The sequence below is a fragment of the Thermobia domestica genome, chromosome 6 (genome assembly GCF_964235325.1).
Source record: "Thermobia domestica chromosome 6, izTheDome1.hap1.1, whole genome shotgun sequence".
Lineage (NCBI taxonomy): Eukaryota > Metazoa > Arthropoda > Insecta > Zygentoma > Lepismatidae > Thermobia > Thermobia domestica.
Genome location: NC_137459.1, coordinates 36,190,734 through 36,218,037, shown reverse-complemented (window position 1 = coordinate 36,218,037; position 27,304 = coordinate 36,190,734). Strand labels below are relative to the sequence as shown.

At 37.3% G+C, this 27,304-nt stretch overlaps 1 protein-coding gene across 4 annotated transcripts in view; it reads right to left on the bottom strand.

The window, feature by feature from the left end:
* LOC145687937 (coiled-coil domain-containing protein 77-like) overlaps positions 1-20,194 on the bottom strand; it is a 39,420-nt gene extending 19,226 nt beyond the window's left edge. For 2 of the 4 annotated variants that reach the window (XM_081761510.1, XM_081761507.1), the window contains exons 1-5: positions 20,065-20,187; positions 15,372-15,538; positions 13,184-13,346; positions 9,465-9,636; positions 3,262-3,469 (exon numbers count right to left, since the gene is read on the bottom strand). In XM_081761510.1, coding sequence (XP_081617636.1) covers positions 3,262-3,469; positions 9,465-9,636; positions 13,184-13,346; positions 15,372-15,538; positions 20,065-20,070 — 716 coding nt within the window. In that variant the 5' untranslated portion in view covers positions 20,071-20,187. Of the gene's footprint in view, positions 1-3,261; positions 3,470-9,464; positions 9,637-13,183; positions 13,347-15,371; positions 15,539-20,064 lie in introns of all 4 variants that reach the window. The other 2 variants (XM_081761508.1, XM_081761509.1) reach the window with 2 other exon arrangements.
* Positions 20,195-27,304: the final 7,110 nt, after the last annotated feature.

Genomic DNA, 27,304 nt, shown 5'->3' with positions numbered 1-27,304 from the left:
GCTTTACAGACTTTGGGCATTCGCCGTATTAGTTTCTGTAGAGTTTCGGGCTTGATTCCTATCCACGCTTTGCGAAGACACTCAAATAAATGTTTCTCGCTAGAGGGGCGCATCTTTCGAACTGCCCTATCAAGCTCATCCCACAGTAACTCAATTGGATTACAATCCGATGATTGTGGGGGCCACATCATATTCTTGAGATCTCCCTGTTGCTCTTTTGCTGACAAATACCCTCTACAAAGTCGGGATGTGTGTTTTGGGTCATTGTCTTGCTGCATGATGAAACCATGACCAACGAACCTCTTCCCAGATGGCACTGCGTGTCTGATCAAAATCTGATGGTACTGTTCTTTCTGCATTGCACCCTGTATTTGCACTAAATCCCCCACTTGATTCTTACCAAAGCAACCCCACACCATCACAGAACCACCCCCGTGATTTACCGTTGGCAAAATACCCGACGGAAGCAGTCTTTCGCCCTTGGAGCGACGCACGAAAACCCTGCGTCTATGACTGAAGAGCTCAAACTTTGATTCGTCAGTAAATAAGCACTTGTTTCATTGCTCTGGCCCCCAGCTTGCAAATTTTCTTGCCTACAACAATCTCTTATTTTTGTTTTTAGGGCGCAAGAGCGGTTTCCTAGTTGCTACACGACCGTTTAGTCGCGTAGTAACTAACCGCGTCCGGACAGTTTCATAGCTGATCGGCTTTTCGCGAGTTTCGTTCACTTCAGATTGTATTTGGGGCACTGTTTTAACCTGTTGCGTTTGCTTGTCACTATAATGTACTTGTCCTCCCTTGCAGTAGTAGCTCTAGGTCGTCCAGATCTTGCTCGTGAGCGATTTTATCCTGTTTCAGCAAATCGTTTTAAGGTATCATGTACTGTAGTATGGGGTATTTTCACTTTTGCGGCTATTTCCTGTATTGTATAGCCTTCTTCACGTAAAGTAACAATTTTTGCTCTCGTTTCAATGCCGAATTCCCTTTTCGTACGGCGCATTATGCTGACTAATAGGGAACACTTTACACCTCACTTCAACACACAAACAACTAGCGTGCAATAGACAACTCCCAACAGTGAGGTCTGGGAGAGAAGTAGACAGAGCAGCTTAAGAGACACCTATGAGGCATTTATTGTGTGTTCGACCTTCAATTTGCAATGTAATGGCCGTTTTGTATCGCACGCGTACGTAATGCACGATCACAACGGCGCGATATTTAAGTTTATTTTTGGCCACAATAGGCCAAAACCTTTTCTCCCGACGGATTCTAAAATGTTTCACCTTTCATTTGTAACCAAATTGTAAGGTTTTCTTTTGTTACATTTTGAAAATTTCTTTATTTCGTGTTTGTCCGGAAACTTTTCGGGGGTAGTGTATATTTCTGTGAAAATTACGTGCAACCTGTTTTTACATTATCCTCTCATTTCTTGCTTTGTTCAAGTCTCTTCCCGACTATAATTTTGAATCTCTCGTGTACTTTCCATTTCAGCAATATATTCCGCTCATCACAGAAGATTTCATTTTATTATTCGTATGATTCTTTCTCAAATGTTATTTAGAAAGCTACTGACAATCAAAGCAAGGACCATGTGCACACAAAAATAATAAGGAGTCTACAAATAGTGCCTAGACTACAAGTTTGGAAACTCTGAAGGGTTAACTTTATTCGGATAACAATTCTGTTCACATAGACCTTTAAGTCAATATATCAAAATACGATGGGCGTTCAAGTCAAACCGAGATCTAACTGACATAAAATAACAGGTACTTCCGGTTAACGTGGAAATTTGAAATTTGGCATGACTAACTTTTCAGGACTAACCGACAGGAAAATTGCCAAAAGTGAACATCTTTAATTTTTAGGGGACGTAAAAGGGGGATGAATTAAGAAATTCCTTATGTTACTTAAATGGGCCTTTTTGGACTTGTAATCTCATGTTTTAAATAGTTGGAATTGGGATAAATACTTGGAATTCGGTATGCTTGTAAGTTTTTGTTAGCGTTACCTAAATAAATTACTAAAAATAAAAATTTCAAATTTTAGAGTGGTTTATCGGAACTTAAAAATCTTTCTCATGTTATTTATGTGGGACCTCTATACCCCAAAATGTTTAAGCACTTCCTGTAGGGCTACAATGATTAAATTTGACATGATTGCAGCCTCCTGGGACTAACCCAGAGGAAAACTGCCAAAAGTGAATACTTTTAGTTTTTAAGGGGTCTAAAGGGAGATGAAGAAATCCCCATGTTATTTTAATGGGCGTTTTCTTGGGATACAATCTCTTTTAGATACTTGAAATTTGGTAGAATTCTTGGTGTAAGAGGTGTGAGGCCGTAAACCGAGTAAACGCGGAGCCCCAAGCTATCCCATTGTTTAACTAATGCCTAGAAAGCTTTGGTAAGATAAGATCTGTCAGTAATCTCTAAAGAGTCCCAGGAAAATCCACTTCACTTGATCGGCTATGTAATGATGCGACCCCGAAAAGCAGTGCCTTCCCTATCCAAACGCTCCTTCAACTTTTCTGTCTTGATCAAAAAGCGGAAAGCTGTGTTCGTACCCAGAGTGTGCTAACTTTTATGAAAATATAAACGTGCGTGAACAATTGTGTTCACAGTTTCCACAGAAAAATTAGTCTCTCGTACAATCTGACGACAGGTTATGCATCGATTATCCAGGCTCACTTGTTCCACGCGTCGAATGCTCACAGGACTGACAGGTGTGGGGTGGAAACAGCATGGCTGGGGTCGTCACTGGTACGGTCATCTATGAAACATTTACTTAATTCAAATATCGTACTGCGAGTGAGTGTACCACCACTATACTGTGCTTGAAGATTTCAATAAATATTTGCGGATTTTATGCCTTAGTTCACAAGTTAACTTAATCACTACATCCTGTTCCATCCACGCACCAACACGATATTCCACCTTCTGTCACCTTAATTACCGGGTCTCTAGACTGACCTGTGACACGTGTGTCGCCTATGTGTTCTATGATACACTTTCCACTTACTACTGCGTATAGTAACGCCATGCTAGCATCCTTCTTTATAATCCATAAAATTGGAAGTCCCGGTATAACTTGAACGTCCCTCGTATATAATTATTTCTGGTTCCTGCTTTGAAGACCCAAAAATATTTATATTACAAAATTAAATAGATTTTTCGATATTACGAATAAATGTAAAAGTTTAAAAAGTTATGTGTCAAACCAAGCCACTACTGTGCTGCAACATCGTTCTCGGCATCTAACACTTACCTTTCTGAAAAATCTTTTATCTGTTCCGTCAGCTTTCTTTGTTCAACATCTTTTTCTTTCAATATTAGTTCTCTGTCTCGTAATAACGCTAACGACTGTTCACAATATAATCGAGACTGCTCTTCTAACTGTGCACTTAACGCTTCAATCTGCAGCTGCAGCACTGTAGACTCGAAGTTCTCCGAAGGTTCTTCTTTTGATTCAGAGTTTAAAATAGAATTTGGTATAATTATTAACATGTTAACGCACTTATCTTTAAGTTTCATTATTTATAAGATAACAAGTATTACCTCAAAAAAGCTACTAAATAATTAAATATAGCCCAAGATTGTTTAACATTATAGAAGCAGCTTGCAAGTCATACATATTCCAAATTATAAAAAGAATCATGTATATACTTATGCACAGCTAGAACAATGGAATCCTTGCGTGGGCATAGGAAAATTAAAATAAAAATTGATACCACTGAATTTCAAATCACGAACGGATTGTCATTGAGCTGTGGAAAAAAAGAAGAAACCAAAAGTTTAAATATATATATATATCTTAACTGAAATGCCCGGTTTTCGCACGGCAAGAATAGGTTTATGGAAATTGAGCTTAAAGGGTATCAGGAGTGTTCCTATTCATTTTTGCAACCTCTAAAATTATGGATTGGCCATTAATATCCGTAGTTTTCGATTATTTTTACATGTCGCCTCCTTCCTGCCCCCGTGACGATAACATGGTACAAACCTAAGTCATGGCTCACTCATGTACCAAGAATCAATTACAAAGACTCACCAAAGATAGTCGTCAACCCTGGTTCGGCTAATAATATAAGTAAATCTTTAGTGGCAATAATTGTTTACACCTTAAAATATCTTCCGTAATTATATTCACTAGTATTATCACCTTTTCTACTGAAATTACAAGTCCATGATAAGTATTAGATCATTTATTCGTTGATTCTCTTTTAACGTATATTCACACAAACTGACTTGCAATCAAAAACATGTCCATTGAGTATCTATAAACAACTACATAGCAACCAACTATACAATAATAATGTATATTTCTTACATATATTAAAACATTCTTCTTTTGTTATTTTTAGTTAACATTATATCAGGTATAGTGCTTGTGTAGAAGCACTTTCTGCCCAAGATACAAGTAATTATCAACCGATACAAAGTATCTCGTTGTATAAAATGTCGCCCGATGATGGGACTGAATATAAAAGTTACAAGGTAGCTTGATTTTTATATTTAAGAACCACTGGTCCGTTTATAATAATGATATTATATTAATTATGTACTTTACATTTTGATCGACCCTCGTATATAACTTCATTAAGTTTCCTTCATATAAATACATTTATAATAAGTCTTTTATTCCTTTAATATTTATCTTTTATTATAAAAACGTCGTCGCTTACTAATATAATCAACGAAGGGTGCGAAATCAAAAAAATGTAAGAGATAATTACATTTTAAAACACATTACAATGATCAACAGTTTCAATCATTATTAAAAACGGTGATGTTAACAATGTTTGATCTTTCTAGGGCGCATTATATAACAACTACGTTAGATGATATTTTTAATGTATACATCGTATCAATGAGGCGTCAGAATACAGAGAATCTTATTCGAGTAACATATAAGGTGGCGCATGTAGACAGTCGTCGGATAATTAGCTTAATAGAATGAACCTTATACTTAACATAATCTTTGACAATTAAGTTTCAACACAAATCAATATAATATAAATAACCTTTGCTTTTAATCAATTATGAAGCGAATTATAATTCTTCACATTAACAAGAAAGAATTAAAATCATTTAAAAATTATCATTTATTGAAACAGACGTAATAAAGTATCTACGGGTCCATTACCTACTCCTTTAATGTGTTGTACTTCAAAGTCATAAGGGTTGTTTTCATTATTGACATTAACACATAAATTTGAAGATAAAATGTTCATAAGAATCTATAACTGATATGGGTTTAATCCTTACTACATCAACTGTAGTCAGTTTAAATTCGTACTTGCATATGATTCTAATAAAGTACATTGTATTGCACAATCGTGATTATGTTCCGCATTATTTTGTACATGAATTGCGTCATTGTTTTGATTTTGATACGAAGTGCCATCTCTTGAATTACGATTACGTCTATCCATGTAGTTTACTGTATTTCTGGAATTTCGCCATGTATTTCGACTGTTTTTGAGTCTACTTCGATTAAGTGATCTGACAATTATTGTCACGATTGGTTAGGTTAGGTGGATTCCCATCATATCTTTGTCTATTTTGCTCGTTCTGATTGTTTAAATTTACTCGACTTAGGTTATGTTCCGTATCGTTCACATTACGGATATTTAGATTCCGAACAGGTACAAGGTGATCTGAATTGTTTTTAATTTTGCCTAATCCCGCTTGATGATTCTGTGCATGGTAATGAGTTTCATAACATTGGACAAGCATTAATAGGTGATTAAAACTCATGCATTGCGTAGAAAACAGGATTTGTTGTAATTTAAACGGTAGTAGATTTCGAATAGATGCAATCACTCTAGATTCCGATTGCAGTGGATTTACGACTTTTAATTCGTTATACGTATTTACAACAAAATCAACAACAGATTTGTGCAAGCGAGGATTAAAAGGTTGGTTTCTAATCGTGGCATCTCTGTTTGCAAGTAAAAAGTCGTTTTCGTAATTTGCAATCAGTGCTGCTTTGAATTCCTCATATGTATTGACGTGATCCCGTACTGCTTTAAACCATAAAGAACATGGTGGGAGTAATAAATGAGGGATTAGTTTCATATATTGCGATTTATCTATACACATTATACTGCACTCATCCTGAAATTTTTCTAGGAAAGAAGTAGCATTTTCATTACATTTACCACTAAACTTACTCATAGCACGTATTTCGCTCATCTTTACACTTAACTTTATATTCCTTTCACCATTTCGTGTTCGTGTTGAGTGACAATTTCTACCTACTGCGTTATGCGTGGTTCCACCATCTCTTTTCCGCCCATCTGTATTCCTTGGATGAATTCTTTCCAAAATAATGTCCTCATCGGATGGATTACTTGAAGAAGAGATAACGTAAGGTCCACGTTGATCTGCTGCGGGTGAATGCGAGGTCATCTCTCGTGAACAAGGGAACTCCAAACGATCATTAACCATGTTGTTGTGATATGCGTTGTCCTTAGTCTGTAACGTCCTAATTTCCTCTTGTAAGGTAGATATCAATTGAGTATTTACACGTATTTGGTTAGAATTATCTGTGACCTGAATCTTTTGCTGACGAACAGAAGATTCTATTACTTCCAAATCCTTTTTTACACAATTGACTTCTTGGATTACATGGTTGTAATTATCCTGGCAATCTTCAGATAATCTTTTTAGCTTTTCATCAAACTGTAATGTGATGTCTCTCACCGCCTGGATAACAGATTGTTTCGTCTCTTCTGATTTTTGATCTATTTGCTCTAATCCTCTACTCAATTCTTCTGACTTTTGATCTATATGCTCTAATCTTCTACTCAATTCTTCTGACTTTTGATCTATGTGCTCCAATCGTCTACTTAATTCTTCGGATTTTTGCTGGACCGTTTGTTTTAATTCGTTGGACATCTGAGCCAAATTTTGCTTCATGGCTTCTAAATCGTCTTTTCGGCTTTGTTCCTGTCGCTGTAATGCCATTAAAATTTTGTCTTCTAATGTCAACATTTCGGGTGTAATGGGAGCTATATTTTGCTCGTTGTTAACACTGTCAACAGTTTCATTCTCTACTATCTCACCGATCATAATTTTTCTTGTGATTACTCTGCCACTTCTGAGAATAGTTGAGTTCGTATTCATGAACCTTCTTACAGAGGTAAATTCACCCTTACTTTAGACTTCGGGATATGAATTTACAAGAATCCCGGGTGAGGTAAACCAAAAATTTTACAACGACTCACCAAAGGTAGTCGTCAACCCTGGTTCGGCTAATAATATAAGTAAATCTTTAGTGGCAATAATTGTTTACACCTTAAAATATCTTCCGTAATTATATTCACTAGTATTATCACCTTTTCTACTGAAATTACAAGTCCATGATAAGTATTAGATCATTTATTCGTTGATTCTCTTTTAACGTATATTCACACAAACTGACTTGCAATCACAAACATGTCCATTGAGTATCTATAAACAACTACATAGCAACCAACTATACAATAATAATGTATATTTCTTACATATATTAAAACATTCTTCTTTTGTTATTTTTAGTTAACATTATATCAGGTATAGTGCTTGTGTAGAAGCACTTTCTGCCCAAGATACAAGTAATTATCAACCGATACAAAGTATCTCGTTGTACAATGTAGCGCCTAGGAGGTAGTAGTCATGAACACAGTTACAGTCATTATTTTATATATATATATATATATATATATATATATATATATAGAAAATACCCCTCTCTCCCTTTAAAACGGGCTTTTGAAACGTGTCTCCTTATGTTTAATGAGGGGGTTATATACCGAGCTTCACCTTTCTAACTTAACGGACTCGTAACATAGTGTGTTTTTCATAAACATTTTTGAACCAACTCTACCCCCTTTAGAATAAACCCTTCAGGAAAACTAATGTGAAAACATCCTAAATATAACATGATCCACTATTCAAAAAAATATATCAAAATAAGTCCAGCGATCTAGGAGACAGCCGTCAAACATTTTTACATTTCATTTTTATATGTATAGAAAAATGAAAAGGACCGGCCATGTGTCACTGTTAGTGTTTTTAATGTTTTCATGGATCCATTATTACATCCTAAATCTAATTCACTTATCTGCCAAAGTAATTATCAATTATTTTTATTCCTTAACTAGCAGCGTTCACCCCGCTTCGCTGCGGTCACCCCGGAACGCAATAAACTTTGTTACTTAGATAATTTTTACTTTTTCGCTTTCAAGTGATATGATAAAAACCATAGAAGATTGCAGTAAATGTTAACATTATATCGCCTATCATTTATGTTAACCCGCCCCGCTTCGCTGCGGTCACCCCGGAACGCAATAAACTTTGTTACTTAGATAATTTTTACTTTTTCGCTTTCAAATTGCAGTAAATGTTAACATTATAGCGCCTGTCATTTATGTTAACCCGCCGAGTGACACGGTCATGCGGGTTGCATATAAATACGTTTATTTTTATACCTATGATGAACTAACAAAGGATTTGTACGTTATGCACACTTGAATGGTCAATTATCTCAAGACACTGGTAATTAAAAATTAAAGTGATATGATAAAAACCATCTAGGGTCCAAATCCTAATAACCCCCCAAAAATGAAAGAAATTGGTTCAGCCGTATTAGCGTGATGAGCTAACAAAGGATTTGTGCGTTCTCTTTTATATTATTCCTTAATAATAAATATTATTAGTACCTTGCCAAGTGGAAGATAGGATCAAGATCCGCATTGGACTAAAAGGCCTATCCGGTTTGCCATAAGGACCAGACTGTGTCACGTAATCAGGTCAAAACTCACGTTGCATGCTAAATCGAGTCTGGAGATTCCAAATCCAGATGTGACATATTTCAAACATGTAGCATCCGCGTGGGGTGCCCTGGGTAATTCGCAAAAGATGCATATACTTTATCATTATTATTGAGTTCACTCAAACAACTTGACTTTTGACAATGTTCTACCCATATTTATCTTACGTGCTATACATCTTTCATACGCTCTTCATTATGTCTTTGCAATAAGCTTTCAATTACCTATCTTCTTCTTATAGTTTTTGAGATATGTGGGCGACTTCATTTTTTTATTGCTTTTCCATTGACTTCAACGTTCATGTTTCGTGATTTTTTACTATGTTTCATACATTTTAGAACAATTTGCTTTTCGAATATAGAATCAACATAGTCTCTTCTACATTTGAGCTGAATTTCAGCCATCTCCTCCAAAGTCTGTTCACATCATTGCAACTGGATAGGCCCTTTCGCATTGAACAATTTTATATAACAATGCCAGATTTAGCTTATACTCTATGAACGGCTCGTCATTTAGTGTTGCAGAATAGGAAAGAAAAAAATCACGAAAGAAAAAGACACAATGGCAGGCGGAGTATCATTCGCCTGCCTTTTAGAAACGACAGGCAGCCCTTTAGTTCAAAAGAAACACAGTAATGTAACAAAGCACTTACCTGCTTTACTGGTTGATGGATGTGTCACTTTACTTCTACGTTTTACCCCAGGAGGCAACTTCGGGGTGACAATCTTCCGAGGAACTTTTAAGTAATACGTTAACTCCTCCTCATTTGTTCCGTTCAGCATCAAAAGAAAGTCTATTTTCTTCCTATCTTCAAAAGCCTTCAGCTGCAAAGAAAATATTTATTACAATTACAACGATTCAGCACGTTTCACAAACGCATTTACAGCGATTTTATTATATATTATACACTGATGTGCCACTGAATTAAGCACATCTGACTGAAGTTCTCGCATTGTCAAGTCCCCATAAACGTTGCCCCTAATACTTGCATTGGGGATACAAATAGGCAGGATCTGTGGCTGCAAGACGCGGTAGCTGTGACAAGCAGAATGTTAAAAGAACGGGGCTAAGACATATTCTACCGATGGCAGATTGTTAGCGCTGGACAAATAGAGTACTACATTTTAGAGATTGCGAATCAACTGGGGTTCTCGCGTACTACAGTTGTGTCGAGATTATGCAAATGCAGAGAAGACATCCAGGAACCGGTCAAAGTGCACTCTCAATCAACGTGGACTGCGTTAGTTGAGTCGTACCGTACGAATCAATAGGGGTCAGACCCTGTCGTAAATCACATTCCAGCTGAATGGAGGTTTCATCCGAAATATTAGTAGACGGACAGTTCGATGTTCCCTGTATCGTCTTGGCTTCAGGAGCCGCAGACTAAGACCAACCTGAGTACACCTCTTCACATGCCGCCATCGGACTGAACGCCTTGCATAGGTTTGAAGACACAAAAAATGGAGCATAGAACAATAGAAACGGATAACCTAAAGTGATGAGGTCTGATATAGGTTACATCGCGCCGTCAAGAAAATTCGAATCTGGCGACAGCACCATGAAATCATAGATTCCACATGTCAAGGTGGTGGTGGAACTATTATGTCGGGAGTGTCTTCACAATTTGGCATCGTTCGAACTATTACTCCACATAAGAGGATTCCTGAATGCCAATCGGTATGTGGACATTCTGGAGGGACCAGGTACACCGGCGGAATGTATAATGTTCCCTCTGGCTCAAGTATATCTACTATTGACAACACCTCCCTGTGCAGTCGTCCATTCCCGCCCTTGCCCAGCACACGAACCACACACAAGCTTCAAGCGCCGACAAACAGAAGGCCAAGAAGTGAAGATTGTTTTAAGGCACAAGGTTTTTTTTTTTCTTTTTCATATTTAAAGACATTTTCTGCTTGAGAACATTACACAAAGTGCTAATCAAGCAGAAGTGTGAAGGGAGAAAAGGATAGCTTTAATTATTTTTCAACAAAATTAGTTGTAAGAAAACTACTATAACCACCTTTCCCTTTGCTGCAGTAGGGATATATATATATATATATATATATATATATATATATATATATATATATATATATATATATATATATATATATATATATATATATATATAATTGTTAAATGTATAGGGTAATGATCCGAATCTTGTGCATCAGTGGGTATTTTATTGATACGTTTCACACATTCCTAATGCCAGTGACCAATATTCTTAACGAAATCGACATGAAAATGCATGTCTGTAGCAATTTGGAGTCCACGCTTTATGAGCATGATCCTAATTTGACTCTCTGTGGGGAAGTTATTAGTAAGTTCGTTGATTTGAAGTTTAGGGCTCTTTTTCAGTATCCAATTCGGAAAACCATCACATTGTACTTCATTTACCAATAATAATACTAATAACAATAAATTCCGTAGTGAACATCCAAAATAGAGGTAAAAATCCCCAAAAGTACCTCATAGCACATTTTAGGTGCGTTCATTTAACATTAGCAAAAAAGTAATGTAAGATGTACTTTAAGCTAATGCTACCAATCTAAATCTACTCAAAATGCTCTATTTCAAAGTAAATTTTAAGAAAGTAACAACCCAGGTTAACAATACACATAAACGAGTCGAATTGAGAAGTTCCTCTTTTCTTGAAGTCGGTTAACCTTCTTTTTACCAACTTAAATGTTTCACCTTATTTACCGAGTGGGGTGCAAATGCACCCCACACATAAATCGCTATTTGTAATTAAATATTTAAGTATTAAAATATATAAATGTTGAAATGGAACTTTTATTGCATAGTTAGTGTTTCGACATATAAAATAATGTAATATATTTCGTATATTTTCTCATAAATACAGTATAGCTTGAATTTTGTGCAAAATACATGTTAATATTCCTCTGCAAATAAGCAGATAAACAAGATTCCAATATTGTGACAAAATTACTCGGCTATTATACACTCAAATACAGAAGATTATTCCTATCATTGCAAACACTAACATTCTTCGCACACAATCTTCTTTGTTGAGTGATCTTTGCCAATAAAACTGCCACAAACGTCACATTTTGTTCGAAATTTCTGTCCGTGGAGCGAGGACACTTTGCACATCTTCCTTGGTTCAATTCAACAGGAAAATATTTCTTTCGTGGTTTCGTTCTTGCTTCTAATCCTTCTTTCTTGCTCCCACAATGGATCCAAAAATACTAAAAAGTTATCACTAACATTCGAGAGAAGTAACGTTCGTGTAATACTTACAACTAATTTGCCTTCTAAATAGAGCATAAGACAGAGAAGAAAGGTAACTTTTCACTACATTTCCATATTTGTGCATGATAATTGTACAATAGAGACAATTAACCATGAAAAGAAAGCTAAAATGAGCTACCATCTAGTGGTCGTTGAGGAAAATAATGCATATTTAAAAAGTAACATCATTTACCAAGTGAGGTGTACTTGCACCCCACTCTAATAATTTGTATAGAATGAGAAGACATTCATGTAGTACAATTGCCTTACCCATAAAAATATTTCATACATATAAATAATTAAAGTCGTTGCATCTCATCTTTGTAGAAATATTTTTACGTCAGTAGCAACAGAATAATAAGCACTGGGGTGTGTTTGCACCCCACTTGGTAAAAAGAAGGTTAATAATATAATGGAATTTCCAATAACTTGTTGCCATCACACGTTCGTATCACAGTTCCTAATATGTGCTTTTATTTAAAAAAAAAAAAAATTTCTTTTGCCTTTGTCCTGATCACGAGTACAGCTATGTGCTCGAAACACAGATTGATGGTGTTTTGCTCGAATTTTAAAGCAATAAAAGCAAAAGCAATCTTATTTTTCTTTTAACTTTAATTGCCTTTCGGCTAAATTACAACGCTTTTGTTCTTACTTTCAATACTTTGTGGGGTGAGTGGGTGCACGGTGCCTCAGTGGTACAGCGCTTACCTCTGCTGTGCAATGTGTGAGGTCCGTGGTTAGATCCCCGGGCAAGTAAGTTTGTAGCGGAAAATATCGTGTCTCTAGAGTTTCTAGAGATGCTCCAGTTTCCTCCAACATTATCATCCCACCGGTTCTTCCATCATCATTGACTTGCCTTAATCATCGTCTCCCTTAACCTAAAAGCCATTTTCGTGGAACGTTACATTGAAAGATGTCATTTCATTTTTTCACTTTCAATATTTGTCATTAAAATACCATTATTCCATTTCCAATAAACCAAATAGTGACAGCACATCATCCAATCAAACGCTCAGCCATATTTCTGACTCTGCAAACTGGAAATGTAAGTTAATATCTCAGTAGGTATATACAAATTAATCTCTAAAGCCTAATATTAATAACTTTTGCCCCTACCTGCAATCTATCATTTTCAGCTTTTAATCGAAGGACCTGTTCTCTCTCTTTAAAAAGATACACCTGGAGATCACTAACAGTTTGTTGTAAACACTGAACTTCTTCATTCCTAGCAGACAGCTCTTGGGTCAACTTGTAGGTCTGTTCACATATTGTTCTACACCTGCAAGCAAAAGGGCTGAATAAATAAAGAACAACAAGGCAATCAAATAAATCATAATGATATAAAAGTCTTCTCGAAATTGATTATAAAGCGATAACAAAAGTCCATATTGTTTTAATAAAGTCTAATGGGTATCGACACAAGATGAACATAGTACATACCTTACGCTGTCCTTTAATTAAAGGGCATAATTGTGGGACGTAAAACTTAAAAAAGAAACATTTAAAACCATAAATACATCTTAGATGGCGTGGTCCATAAATTCAGCTCTCTTGGATTGGTGGGGAACGGCTATGAGAGTACATCTCGCATATGGTCTGTGTACCCGCCAACTACACCCGACTCAAGCCGAAATTGTGGTTCAGTCTCCATTACTAGCAGGTTCCCTTCTTCATAACCTTCATGTTGTTTAGCCCTTCACGTTTTTGAGGGATGCCATGCCTCGGCCAGCACACAATCCAGGGAAAGGGAAGGAAGAAAGGATTGGGGAACGAAGGAAGCGGCCTGGGACCCATAAGTTAGGTACCACCCCGGCATTTGCTTGGTGTGAATGAGGAAAACCCAGGAAAACCTCATTCAGGGTGGCTGGCCTGAAAAAGCGTTTTCACTTTTTCGACCGAGTGCCCCCACCGGGAATCGAACCCGGGACCGGTCGCACCGAAGGCGAGAGCGTTAGCGACTACGCTACCCACTTCCTATTATATGAATCAAAGCATAAATTATACTAAAGAACATACATATAGAAAATCGGAGGCGCAGTGGCTCAATGTTAGAGCGTTCACCTGGGTCCTGGGTTTGATCCCAGCTTGCGCCAAGTGAGCTTTGTGGTGGACAGGCACCGTGCTCGTGGGTTTTCTCGGGGTTCTCCCGTTTCCTCCCACTTTCTTCATGTTACCATTTCATTCATTTCTCCTCATCACCGTCTCCTTTAGTCTAGCCGGCATAACCATGGGACGGAAAACTTAAAGATTTCATCTTTTTCGTATATAGAAAACTAGCAGCGTTCACCCCGCTTCGCTGCGGTCACCCCGGAACGCAATAAACTTTGTTACTTAGATAATTTTTACTTTTTCGCTTTCAAGTGATATGATAAAAACCATAGAAGATTGCACTAATGTTAACATTATATCGCCTGTCATTTATGTTAACCCGCCCCGCTTCGCTGCGGTCACCCCAACCCGCCCCGCTTCGCTGCGGTCATCCCGGAACGCAATAAACTTTGTTACTTAGATAATTTTTACTTTTTCGCTTTCAAGTGATTTATAGCGCCTGTCAGTTATGTTAACCCGCCGAGTCACAGGGTCATGCGGGTTGCATATAAATACGTTTATTTTTATACCTATGATGAACTAATAACAAAGGATTTGTACGTATGGACACCTGAATGGTCAATTATCTCAAGACACTGGTAATTGAAAATTAAAGTGATATGATAAAAAACATCTAGGGTCCACATCCTAACAACCCCCCAAAAATGAAAGAAATCGGTTCAGCCGTATTAGCGTGATGAGCGGACAAAGGATTTTTTGTACGTATTGACACCTGATTGGTCAATTATCTCAAGACACTGGTAATTGAAAATTAAAGTGATATGATAAAAACCATCTAGGGTCCAAATCCTAACAACCCCCCAAAAATGAAAGAAATCGGTTCAGCCGTATTAGCGTGATGAGCGGACAAAGGATTTTGTGCGTTCTCTTTTATATATATAGAAGATTCTGAAAGCACTAAATAGGAACAGAGCTTTTAGGTCATTGGCAACTCGTCATCAGACTCTAAAGCAGAGAGAATAAAGAATACTGAAAAGCCATGTTACAATGTGCCATTCGCATGCTATTTTAAATGTTTTGATAAAAAACTTAGTATTCAGTGCAATATCAGTATAGGAGTTTCGTAAGACAGAACATTAGAAACAAGATGACACTTCATACTGAAGGAAAATCTACACAAATAACAACTGATGGGATGCATATGTACAGGCATTATTTATTTCACTATTAGGAAGAACAGTTACGCGTAACTTACTGGTTTATCTTCTCTTCCAGTTCGTCATATATAGTTTCTAATGAAGCTAGTTTCTGCCGAAAAAAGTCCAACAGCTCGGGTGAAGGTTTTAAAAGCTTCAAGTGATCGTCAACATCGAAATTTGTTTCCCTTCGGATTGGAAGCTTCTTTACTCTTCTATCCATAGCCTTAAGAAAAAGTAAGAAAAGAAGGAAATAGTATTAATATCTAATCTTTAAATTCGCATAGAAAGAAAGTAACGAATAAACTCAGGTAACCAATCAAGTCGAAAACGCCATTCCTCCTACCACGATTGCGAAAAACTTTATTAACAAATGTCCAATGGGCTTTATTGGGTAAGACTGAATTTTAGTAAATTCTGTACTATATTTAAAGCCGTATTCCTACATAATATACCATTTAAGCATTCACGCTGTATTCTACACATGGAACTATGGAATTCGCTTGTGGAGTCGCGGTGGCTCAGTGAAAGAGCGCCAACCTCTGGCGCATGGGGTCCCTGGTTTGACCTCACTTAAAAAAAAAAAAAAAAAAAAAAAAATCTCGTTTCCAGTAGCCAATTCACTATCTTACATTTTATGATTAAAGGGTCTTTCTAACATACGATTATCATACCATGCGTTACATGCTCCACCAGATACGCAAGAATAGTTCGGAAGTTTCTCGAACTGATTACCATTAATGTTGAGAAGATACAAGTCAATTTTAAATTAACACATGGAGAAAGACATTTCGTATGCAGTAATACGCGAGTATGTACTACATAAACAAAGGGAATGTAATCGAATTGTTATTCGTTCCAGATTACAGTTAAACACCGTTACAGCGAATTTGAACGCAAAATTCGTTATATATGATTCCCAAAATTTTTATTTTTCAATGGTATTCGGTTGTGGTGATGATCTCTTGATCAATACGTATTTAAAGCAAATTCCGAAACTAGGCGTGTGTTGAAAACCATGATTGAAGATAGTAATTATAACCATATTAAGGTTATTATTTCAATCCAAGTTTTGAAGTATATTTTTGGAGATGAGCTTTTTGGATTTACCCCTTCTCTCCGCCCCCTTCCCCCGCTGAGTACCTCCTACACAAATTTACAGAAAAGGACTTCCAGTATTGTTACCAAGAGTGGCAACAGAGAATATAAAAGCGTGTGAACGGTGGGAGGACACTTCGAAGAGGACGACCACGTCAAGCAGTAATGTGGTATAAGAAGTTGTACCTGCAGTACTTTCTTTCTGCTGTGTGTGTGTGCGCATGCGTCACACATCGTATAATCCTGACTCAGGCCTATATTAACAGATTTAAATGGTTTATCTCATGCTACAGCCAACGATTCATTACTTAGCTCACCTTTTTCTACGTCGATAAATTTAATTGCCGGAACCAAATTTAACTGACATTATTTTAGAACATCCCGCCACATGGATACCATATATCGAAGTAACTCCTAGTATAACAACTACTGACAAACCCAATTAATCTAAGTCCTGGATTATAAATAATTAATACGGTACTTTGTAACCCATGACAATGATTTAGAGTACTTGGGACACTGTTAATAGACTACGTTTTGCTAATTCAGTCATTTGGCCCAATCGAGAGCTTAAGGAAGCATGTCCAAATTAGTATAGGATACAAAACATGAAAATTTATTTGGTATAGCAAAGCCCTAATAATCATTCAAGTTGCTCTCTCTTAACAATACCCTTGTAAGATTTGAACTTTATTGGGTGAATTCTTTATTTCAAATGAATAACACGCATCTTTTGGAATTTTACGTTGTAATCAATATAATTTTAACCAAAATCTAAGTAAATAAAAAGTAAGTAAAACACTGGCATAATCACGACATAAAAATTAACAGCCATATGCAAAATGTGCAACCTGCAACATAAGGTTTAAGATTAGCATCGGGGGTTTTTGTCATCCACTGGAACTTTCTACAAGCCAAAAACGCGCATCAACCTGTCCTAGATGGCTTTACAAGTTAGTATTGCATGTATTCCGCGTCAGGGCCAGACTACTGGAAAAATAACGTGACCAGTGTATTTATACATAGTAGGCGCGTTACTGGTCGTGGGTATGCGCATAATAAGATTTATTTGTTACATCATTTTCTAATATCACTGATTGTTCTCATGGTTGAAAGTAGAGCCATTTTTCGTATGTTTGTAAGGATACCAACCCCTTCTGTTGGTGTAAACTTGGTCGTAACATAGACTTGCTCAATACTCAGGGCCCAGCAGAAAAAGATTGCATGAGACATAATTTAAAATTTGCATACTTTTATTTTATAGGGGACCCAGAAACACAAATTATATTCTACATCACTCGTGATACAAAAAACTAATTATTATTATAAATTATCGAAATTACTTTTTCTTACGTACTTTCTGTAGGACCGTAAGGGAAACGAACCTGGGATATCACTTAAGGGTGCTAGTGCTACGCCACATACTTCACTTACTGGCCACTTACGCATTTTTACTTTAAAGATCAGTTCTCATTCAGATTATATTGGACTGTATCACAACTACTAGTGTACTTAGCACTGGATTGTCTTCCAAGCACAGACTGTTAGAATCTGCATCATCAGCGGATTCTAATTTCAGTAATTGTTACAACATATAAGAATACAGTTATTCGACGTGTGTGCATTACCAGTGCTGAAAAGTAAAATTAGCTGTGTTTCGTCACAAATTGTATCCACAGTTCGGACCTCTATATACACAGTGTGAAACATCAAAAGAGAAGGTATTATAAATTACCTAATAAGCATGAGTATGTAGCAAAGGATATCAGAAACTATACTCCCACTAACCAGAATGTGGTCCTCGCACCCCTTAAAAAATTCTGAAAACCCTTACTAGTTAAGTTTAGGCCCACCACTTGAAGTAATTGTTGAAATGTAATAATTCTTCCACTAATCATCTTCTCGCCCTCCAAAAGATTTGCGCTGAGCAATCTGTCTTAGCATAGATAAAGTTCAATGGGGCAACTAGTAACAACAGTTGAAAAATTACAATTCTTCCACGATTCACGTATAAATACAACATCCAGACATATGTTATAAAAAACTACAATACAAAAACAAACCAAACTGTGCTAGATGGTTATTAAAAAGCACAAATGATATCTAACGGAGTAAGTGCAGGGTGAAGCTGACGAGCCCGTGCGGTGCGTAGTGGCGCATCCAAAGGGAGCAGCCAATGCTGGGTATCCATGTATGCGAGGGTAGTGAAAACATGTGGTTTTCGTAGTGATACAAGTTCCTACAACACTTGTACTAGCTTCAAGCTAGCAACACCACACTTTTAAACATAAAATACAAGATTCGTGTATTGTGCAGAAATCCTTCACCGGCGGAAAATGGTACCAAACACAGTCATCTTTTATATTCCTTCACTTAATTTAATCGTCGTAGAGCATTGTAATGATTTTACACGGCATTACTCGAGCAGACGGTTCTACTAAATTTTGACACATTTCTTACATTTCCAGGTTAGGATAGCACAGCACAGCATGCACCAAATAAGGAGCTCCATTATTACTTACAGATCGACTTCAGGATGGTTTAGCATAAATACAGTGTGGGCGCATGGCATAAAATCTACAGTGCATAAAACACAAACCAATATATGCTAGGTGGCCACTAAAAACCACGAAAGCCATCTAACCGAGTCAGAGCAGGAGAGCAGCAAGGGGGGCCCGAGTGGTACCGAGGAAGTGCGTCTGTAAGGAGCAGGCGTTTCAACGACAGGGGTATACGTGATAAACGAGGATAGTGTAAGAGCATACTTACACATACAATACTTTCACTGTTACTAAAAATTAATTCCTATACGCTTTACACTGACAGTAATTACGTATATCCACACTCTCATTCGTTCACAAAAATGGTTCACATCGTATTTTACCTACAAATTTTCTATTTGGTAGAACAGTCTGCTCGAGCGAACTCTTTTACACTTCTAAGCATTAAATACAGCTATATTACTTGCTATTTAGTCCTCCCGCCTGCAGAAATGCGTTCTTTATAAATAGACGCTTTTCCATGCAGAGAATCGAATTTACCTGTAAATCTTGCAAAATATGGTGTGTCTAAACTTTACCAGTACTTCGAAACAAATGAAAAATAATTGCATTTTGAATGTTGAAATTTATAATTAAGTCGGACAAAATGTTACATATAAGGATTAATGTTTAGATGAAGGGGGCCCAATTTAACCTAATATTAACAGAAATTAGAGAAATTGTAAATCTTTTTCGAACGAAAGACTGGCACCTTCAACTATATACCTACTGGGTACTTGTGAGTACTTGCGAGCCGATAACAAGACTACACAAGCCTTATTCAGAATAGTAACGTTGTTTCCTACCTTGGCCGAAAAATACCGGTCAATTGGTAACCTTAGTGTATAGCACATAAATACTTCTGAAAGATTGCAAGGTATGTAAAGGTTTAGATTACGCATATTGCTTTAGATCGAGGCACTATCTTCCTCGATATAAATCTTTATAAACTAATATATTTTACCATTAAAGTTTACAAATCTTAAGGACCATATTTATAACCTATATTCTGTGCTATTCTCAACAAATTTCCCGTTCACATTTACTTCGTAAACAATCTTTAAAATACATGTCAATTAATAGAAATTCCAAATTGAAATCCAAAATTCCTTACGAACATTTAAATTGAGTTTATCATCCAGTAATTACAAGATTAATTGTATGTAGTTCTGCTTCCTTTAAGGCAAGATATACATAATTCATACCAAGCGGGTTTCAGCAGCACAGAATACACACAGTGTTGTCAGATTCAGAATAACAGACTTCCCGTTTAAAGCCCAGAATTTCCCCGATCGGTTGCAAAATTTCCCGTCAAGAGGGAATATCGCTCATTCATTAATTAATTAATCATTAATGATTAATTAATCATTGTATTAATTACTTTAAATTAAAATCAAATAACTATGAACAATCAATCAGCATTAGGATCTTTTCCTGGGGAGGAGAAATATATTATAGGACAATCCTATTTTCTATCTACATATTTATTTGGTATAGAGATAAATACGCATATTTGTGTGCTTTTGTTTGTATGCTACTTCCAAATATTGCATTCTGCTCCTCACTTCACCCTAAAATTTCGTGAATGATTGACCATCAAAAGTATAGTAAGCCAAGGCCATAAACCTTCCCTCCCTTCTTTTCTCTCGCAGAAAATGCATACTGGCGCGATTAACAAACAGTTCCAGATGGTTCGGTTTGTAAACCTCCTTTGCTGTTCTGGTTCTTTTGACCTTCAAAAACGCTTCTAACCCTTGTATTATTCCATGTACAAAGAGATGAAGACAAGGAGTCAAAAAGAGACGACATGGAAAGGAATATAAGTTGGCAGAATTTCCCATTTTCAACCAGAATTCCCCGCATTCCCGCCAACGCTAAGAATTTCCCGTTTTGCGGGAAATTTCCCACCATCTGACAACACTGAATACACAGTTTACTCACAGCAACACGTTTCGCCACAGTCAAACGATATACAGACCGCAAACCAAACGACCTAAAATAGACTCGATTTTATTTGATTTGATTAATCAATCTGTAGACCCATGGACTAATTCCATAGCGGTAGGAGTCAAATTCTTGTTTTAGTTTGCGATAATTGCACAACCCGTTGGATTTTTTCGCTGCGTTGCAGTTCACAAATCTCTTCTAGACTAATACAGAAGAAGGTCCCATATTACACTTACGTCTGTGTAAAAATAAAAAAAAAGTTTAGAAATAGTCGATCCTTAAAAAAACGAAGGCAATATGCAGAGCCGTTCAAAAGCATAATTAGTATCATACTAAAGAGTTCTACTAAAACAAGTTACCTGCAGTAGTCAGGACTTTAGTACGACTCTAATAATACTTCAAACAGGCACGTAGCCAGGATTTCGTAATAGGGGGGGGGGGTCCGAGACATGAAATACTGTGGTTATCACACCAGAGTTCGATTATTCTAAACTATTTTACTGGTAACATATATTGGTTCGTTTAGTCAGGATTTCGTGATGGGGGGAAGGGGAGTTTGATATGAAATATTGTGGTTATCACACCAGGGGCTTGATCAATTTAAACTATTTTACTAGCAACACATATTGGTTTGTTAAGACTTTAAAATTAGGACATATTAGCAAGGGCGCCGATTTCTATGTAAATTTCGGGGGTCCATTCAGATGCAGAAGGCATATATGAGGATTTTAAGACAAACTGCATTCAAATATGCCAATATATTGTATATTTATAAATACAACAAGGGGGCCCACCCCCAGGATCGGCGCCCATGCATGTTAGTAAGTATTTTAGTAACAAACTATGAAGAAATCTCGAATAAAAGAATATTTATAAAAATATGTTTTTAAAAAATTACAATATCTACGTTCCTTCTTCTGTTCATCCAAATATGACAATTTTCCTTTCATTATGACCTCAACTATTAAAAAAAAGTACGTATCCAATAATGTTTTGTAAAATATTTTATATCTGCGTTCCTTTCTCTGTTGAATCAAATGTTAACAGGACTTGCTTTCCACACAACTTTTTTGTTTTTATTATTCCGTCAATTACTGTCTGTTTCAAATGACAAGTTAAAGGAGCAGTAAGTGCAGAGAAGCGATGATAAAAATTTATTTTTATTTTAGCTTTATTTTTTATCTTTATTTTTAACGCTGATTCTTCCTATTTCTTGTTTCTTTTTGTTTCGTCCTTCCTTATTTTTTTTTATTTGTGGTCTCGAAGGGGGGTCCGGACCCCCCGGACCCACCCCTTGGCATTGTTTTGAAGAAAACAATTCTGCATAAGACGGAAAAGAAGCCAAATCGCTCATTCCGTAACGGTTTGTTTCGACTCAACCCAAAATCTGCGTTTATATTTGCTATAATATGCATAGAAGCAGGACCGGATTAACTCATCTGGAGGCCCGGGAATAGAAAATATATATGGCCCCTGCTGACTTCGCCTAATACTTTTCTGTGAAAGCAGTAGCGTAACTGTTATGGCGCCAAACCCCCCGGGGGGAAGGAGGCGGAACATCCGAGGGAGCCCTTCACCCTAGCCAACTAATAGGTTAAATCAACATGCTTTTCAGTTTTGTATTAGTCGGCAATGTTCCTCCACCCTCCCCTTTTTCCAGCTATCTTTGGGAGGCTTGACTTGTAAGTGAAGTACCGGTAGGTGAAATTCGGTTCAGTCAATTTTATAGGCTTTTACATTTTTCTTCGGCGGGAAATATTGAATCAAACTTTAGAATTAACATCTATATTAAACTATCTGGTATAGTAAATTCACAGTTCCATTGTCGTTTTACATCTTTGCGTGGTACAGTATTCAAATTTTCCGTTTTGTTTTCTGCCAATATAATTCATCTCACTGATGATGAAATTCTAAGAAGGGCACGAATATTTCAAACAACTTACAGTTGTGATATTGATTCTTCGTTTTCGATGGAAGTAATTTGCTTCGTGAAACTGCTGAAACCTGAAATAAGTGTTTTGAATTCTATTTGACCTACAAGGCTTTTAATTGTGAAATATAAGTCATTGGCATCTAGCTTTTCAGAACTTATTGCCGCGTATTTGTTGGTTTTGACGCTCCCTGTCTCTGTTATTTCTGCAGAGAGGTTGTTTTCAAAATTGAAATTAATATAAAATTATGTGAGAAGAACAATGGGTCAAAATAGCTTAAGTAATCTAGCACTGCTCTCAATAAATGCACACGAAGCTGAAAAAATGGATGTACGGGAATTAGAAAGGAATTTTGCTGACAGTAAAGCAAGAAGGAAACCATTCAATTAATTTCCGCTACTCTTCATGACGACTGACTGCAAAAAGAAAAGTCCATCTTTCATTGTGAAGCTTATGGCAAAGTGTTTTCTATTTGAATATTTAAGCCTAGTAGTTGCATACATTTAACTCATTATTCACTGAAGCATGGAACTATGGTTATTTAATAGTTATCTATCATCCCACAAAAATGTTATTAAGGCGGTGGCCCTGGTTATTCTCTCGCGGGGGGGACGTAGTTACGCCACTGGGTGAAAGTACAGTAGGAAAGTGAAGAGAATATGTTTCATATTTTTGCTCATATTTAATATCATGATGATGATTGTATCTTTATGATTCTTTCTAGATAGCCAGTTGAAATTTTGAAATGAAAATGAAAATGAAATCTGTGAGTTTTACGTCCCACGGTTATGCCGGTTAGGCTAAAGGAGACGGTGATTATGAGAAATGAATGAAATGGTGGAATGAAGAAAGTGGGAGGAAACGGGAGAACCCCGAGAAAACCCACGCACACGGTGTTTGTCCACCACAAAGTTCACTTGGCGGGAGCAGGGTTTGAACCCGGGACCCCATACACAGTTGAAATTTTGATCAGAAAAAAAATGAAAATGGTACAAGGAGAACATTTCCACAGAATTTCAAAGTTCTATGCGCAGGAGTTTCGCAGAAAAAATGAAATCTTTGAGTTTTACGTCCCACGGTTATGCCGCTTAGGCTAAAGGAGACGGTGATAAAGAGATGAGTGAAACGGTGGAATGAAGAAAGTGGGAGGAAACGGGAGAACCCCGAGGAAACCCACGCACACGGTGTTTGTCCACCACAAGGTTCACTTGGCGGGGGCTGGGATTGAACCCGGGACCCCAAGCACCAGAGGTGAACGCTCTACCACTAAGCCACCGCGGCCGTTCAAACCCTGCTCCCGCCAAGTGAACTTTGTGGTGGACAAACACCGTGTGCGTGGGTTTTCTCGGGTTTCTCCCGTTTTCTCCCACTTTCTTCATTCCACCATTTCATTCATTTCTCATCATCACCGTCACCTTTAGCCTAACCGGCATAACCGTGGGACGTAAAATTCAAGATTTCATTTCACTAGAAGTACTGACATTTTTGAAAAAAGTAAAGCATCATACTCTACGAGTTATATATTCCAACATCACATAGTTGTATATAGGGGTTGTATATCTGTCAGGCGTTTGTTATATGGCCAAATGATAATGAAAACCAAGGATAACCATTTCACCAGTCTAAGATTAATCTTCATTGTTTGGAGAGGTTTTTTTTTTTAAAAAATAAACACCGTTTATCACTGACATAATTAATTGTGTGTGTACTTTATTTACTTATTAAATAATGCATGCAAATGCATGCATACACGATATGAGCATTCAGTAAATGGATACTTGAACATTTGAATTCAATTATCTATACAAGCCGGCTACGAGTCTTTTGTTAGCCGGCTAGGAGTGCAGTCCAAACTACTCTTTGGATTGAGCTTCTTACCGGATGTGTAGTCTACCGAAGGACCACACAGATGTTATCGAAACTATTGTGCTATTGTATTTTTTTTTTGTATGCTTTGGCAGAAACTTCTGTAGATATCGAAGCCCACCAGTGAGGCCATATCTAGCATCTTGGTGCTAGATCTAGCATAATTCACTCCCATTTAGCATCTAGCATCTTGACTTTAGCATCTTAGCAAACTCTCATTCTTTCCTCTGGAGAACAGAAAAAGAACGAAAATTTAGATGGCTCACTGACCGTTGGGAATTATCCGTTAGTTGAAGCGATGGTTGGAGTAATAAAACCAGTTAGTATTTCCGCTGTTGTATTGTTGAATTCACAGAAATGTTCAAAAATAAGCAAAACGTGACTCTGCAAAAGATGTTTACTTAGCCATAGTTTTATTATTGTCAACTGATCCCTGAGTGTCTGGGATGTTTCTGTCCCTTCTCACTTTACAACTTGAGAGGGGAGGGGGTATGATTGTCAGAGTACACCACTAAAAGAATTGCTTCAGTGCTGCGTCGGAAGCGGCATGTTTTGTATATATTTCTTAAAATGTTATCCATTCATAAAGTATAAATTCCCCCTTTCTCCCCTGATTCTCTTTCCAATACAGAGAACAGACTCTTTAAATGAAGAAAGAACCCTGAACCCACCCGAAAATACAAAAATGAATGATGCGTACAAATAACAAATCTGTGGATGAATCAAATAATGCAGATACATGAGAAGATGATGACGAAGATAACAGTGCTTGATGCAGCGCAATCCGCCACATGTAAATAAATTTGAAGTGTTCATATTTGTGTATATGTACGTGTTTATGTGCTGAGTATCTATATGCGCGTGTATCTTGTAATTGTTACATTAATATCCACTGTATTAAGTGAAAGTATAAAATGGATTTGATAACTGCCAATTTGACGTTACCTTGGTAAGTCATTATTTCTTAATATTTAGTAATATTAAATTAGATTATAGTTTAGTGTCGTTTTCAGGAGCAAAGCTCTACAAGACGTGAGCGTACAGTCGGATTTGAAATGCGATCAGAGTTTCACCATTTATTTCAGCGACCGCGAAAACTATGAATTCTACAGTAATATCGGCCAGTTCCTACCAGTTTTACATGTCCCTATAAACGCCCCCCTGAGACCCCTGGTTGGATTCCGAGACATGTAAAAGTAATCCAAAATGATCGATATTGGTGTCAGATTCATAGTTTTTGCGGTCGCAGAAATGAATGGTAATACTTCAACAGGCTTTGTCTTCCAAATACTGCCCCCATGCGAAGAATGGGTATATTTAGCTGTCTAATATAAATAAAACAAAAGAGTTTGTTTCTGCGTTTAACTGTCTGTGCGCGGCCTGGGGACCCAGATCAAGACGAAAAGTTGTTTTCAAATTTCGAACCAGGGGACTCTCAGAGGGGCGTTTACCGGAACCGGCTTGGGAACCAGACAAATTGACAGAGAGTTACCAAATTTTAGTCACGAATACCTTGGTCCAGGCTCCAGACCAGAGTTAAACGATTTTGTCAAAATTCGAACCAGGGGAGTCTCAGGGGTCGTTTACCGGGACATGTAAAAGTAGTAGAAAATAACCGATATTAGTGTTGAATTCATAGTTTTCGCGGTCGCTGAAATCAATGGTGAAACTCCGATAGCATTAACTTCCAAATTCATGCTATGCTGCACCGGGCCGGGGGTCACCGGGGGGAGGGGAATTCAGATATCGAGACATATAAAAGTAATCCACAATGACCGATATTAGTGTCAAATCCATAGTTTTCGCGGTCGTTGAGATCAATAGTGACACTTCCATTAGCGATGATTTGCAAATTTAGCTACAATGTATGTGGGTCGGGAGTCAGCGGGGGTGGGGGCAGATACCGAGATAAGTAAAAGTAATCCAAAATGACCGATATTAGTGTCAAATCTATAGTTTTCGCGGTTGCTGAGAACAATGGTGACAATTTCATTAGTGATTACTTGCAAATTCAGCAAATGCAGTATGGGAGCCGGGAGTCAGCGGGAGGGGGGAGCGGAGGATACCGAGACATCTAAAAGTAATCCAAAATGATCGATTTAGTTTCAGATCCATAGTTTTCGCAGTCGCGGAAATGAGGGTAATGCTTCCACAGGCCTTGACTTCTATACGAAAAATGGGTATATTTAGCTATTTAGTATTTATATATATACTGATCAAAAAATTAGGGAATCAGATGAAAACACATGTAAAACTTCTTACGAATAATGTGAGAACACTGTATCTTGTCCAGTTCAGATTAAAATCATGAAGGCCCAACGTGCAAACGAACCGTTTGGAACATCTGTGCACGTGATCAGTGACGTGGCGCTACCAGATATCATTTTGTAGTGTGGCGCTGCCAACACATTCCAGCTCCAGGAAACCTTTGTTTTCATTGTGTTTAGTGCGTCACAAATCTACGTAGTGAAATTGCGCAACAACGTGATTTGCCAGAATCGCTGGCATGGCGAGCTGTCGGCAGCTTGGAAGCTGGTCAGTCACGGCGGGAGGTGGCACATGCCATAGGAGTGGCACAAAGTGTGATTTCCCGATTGTGGAATCGATTTC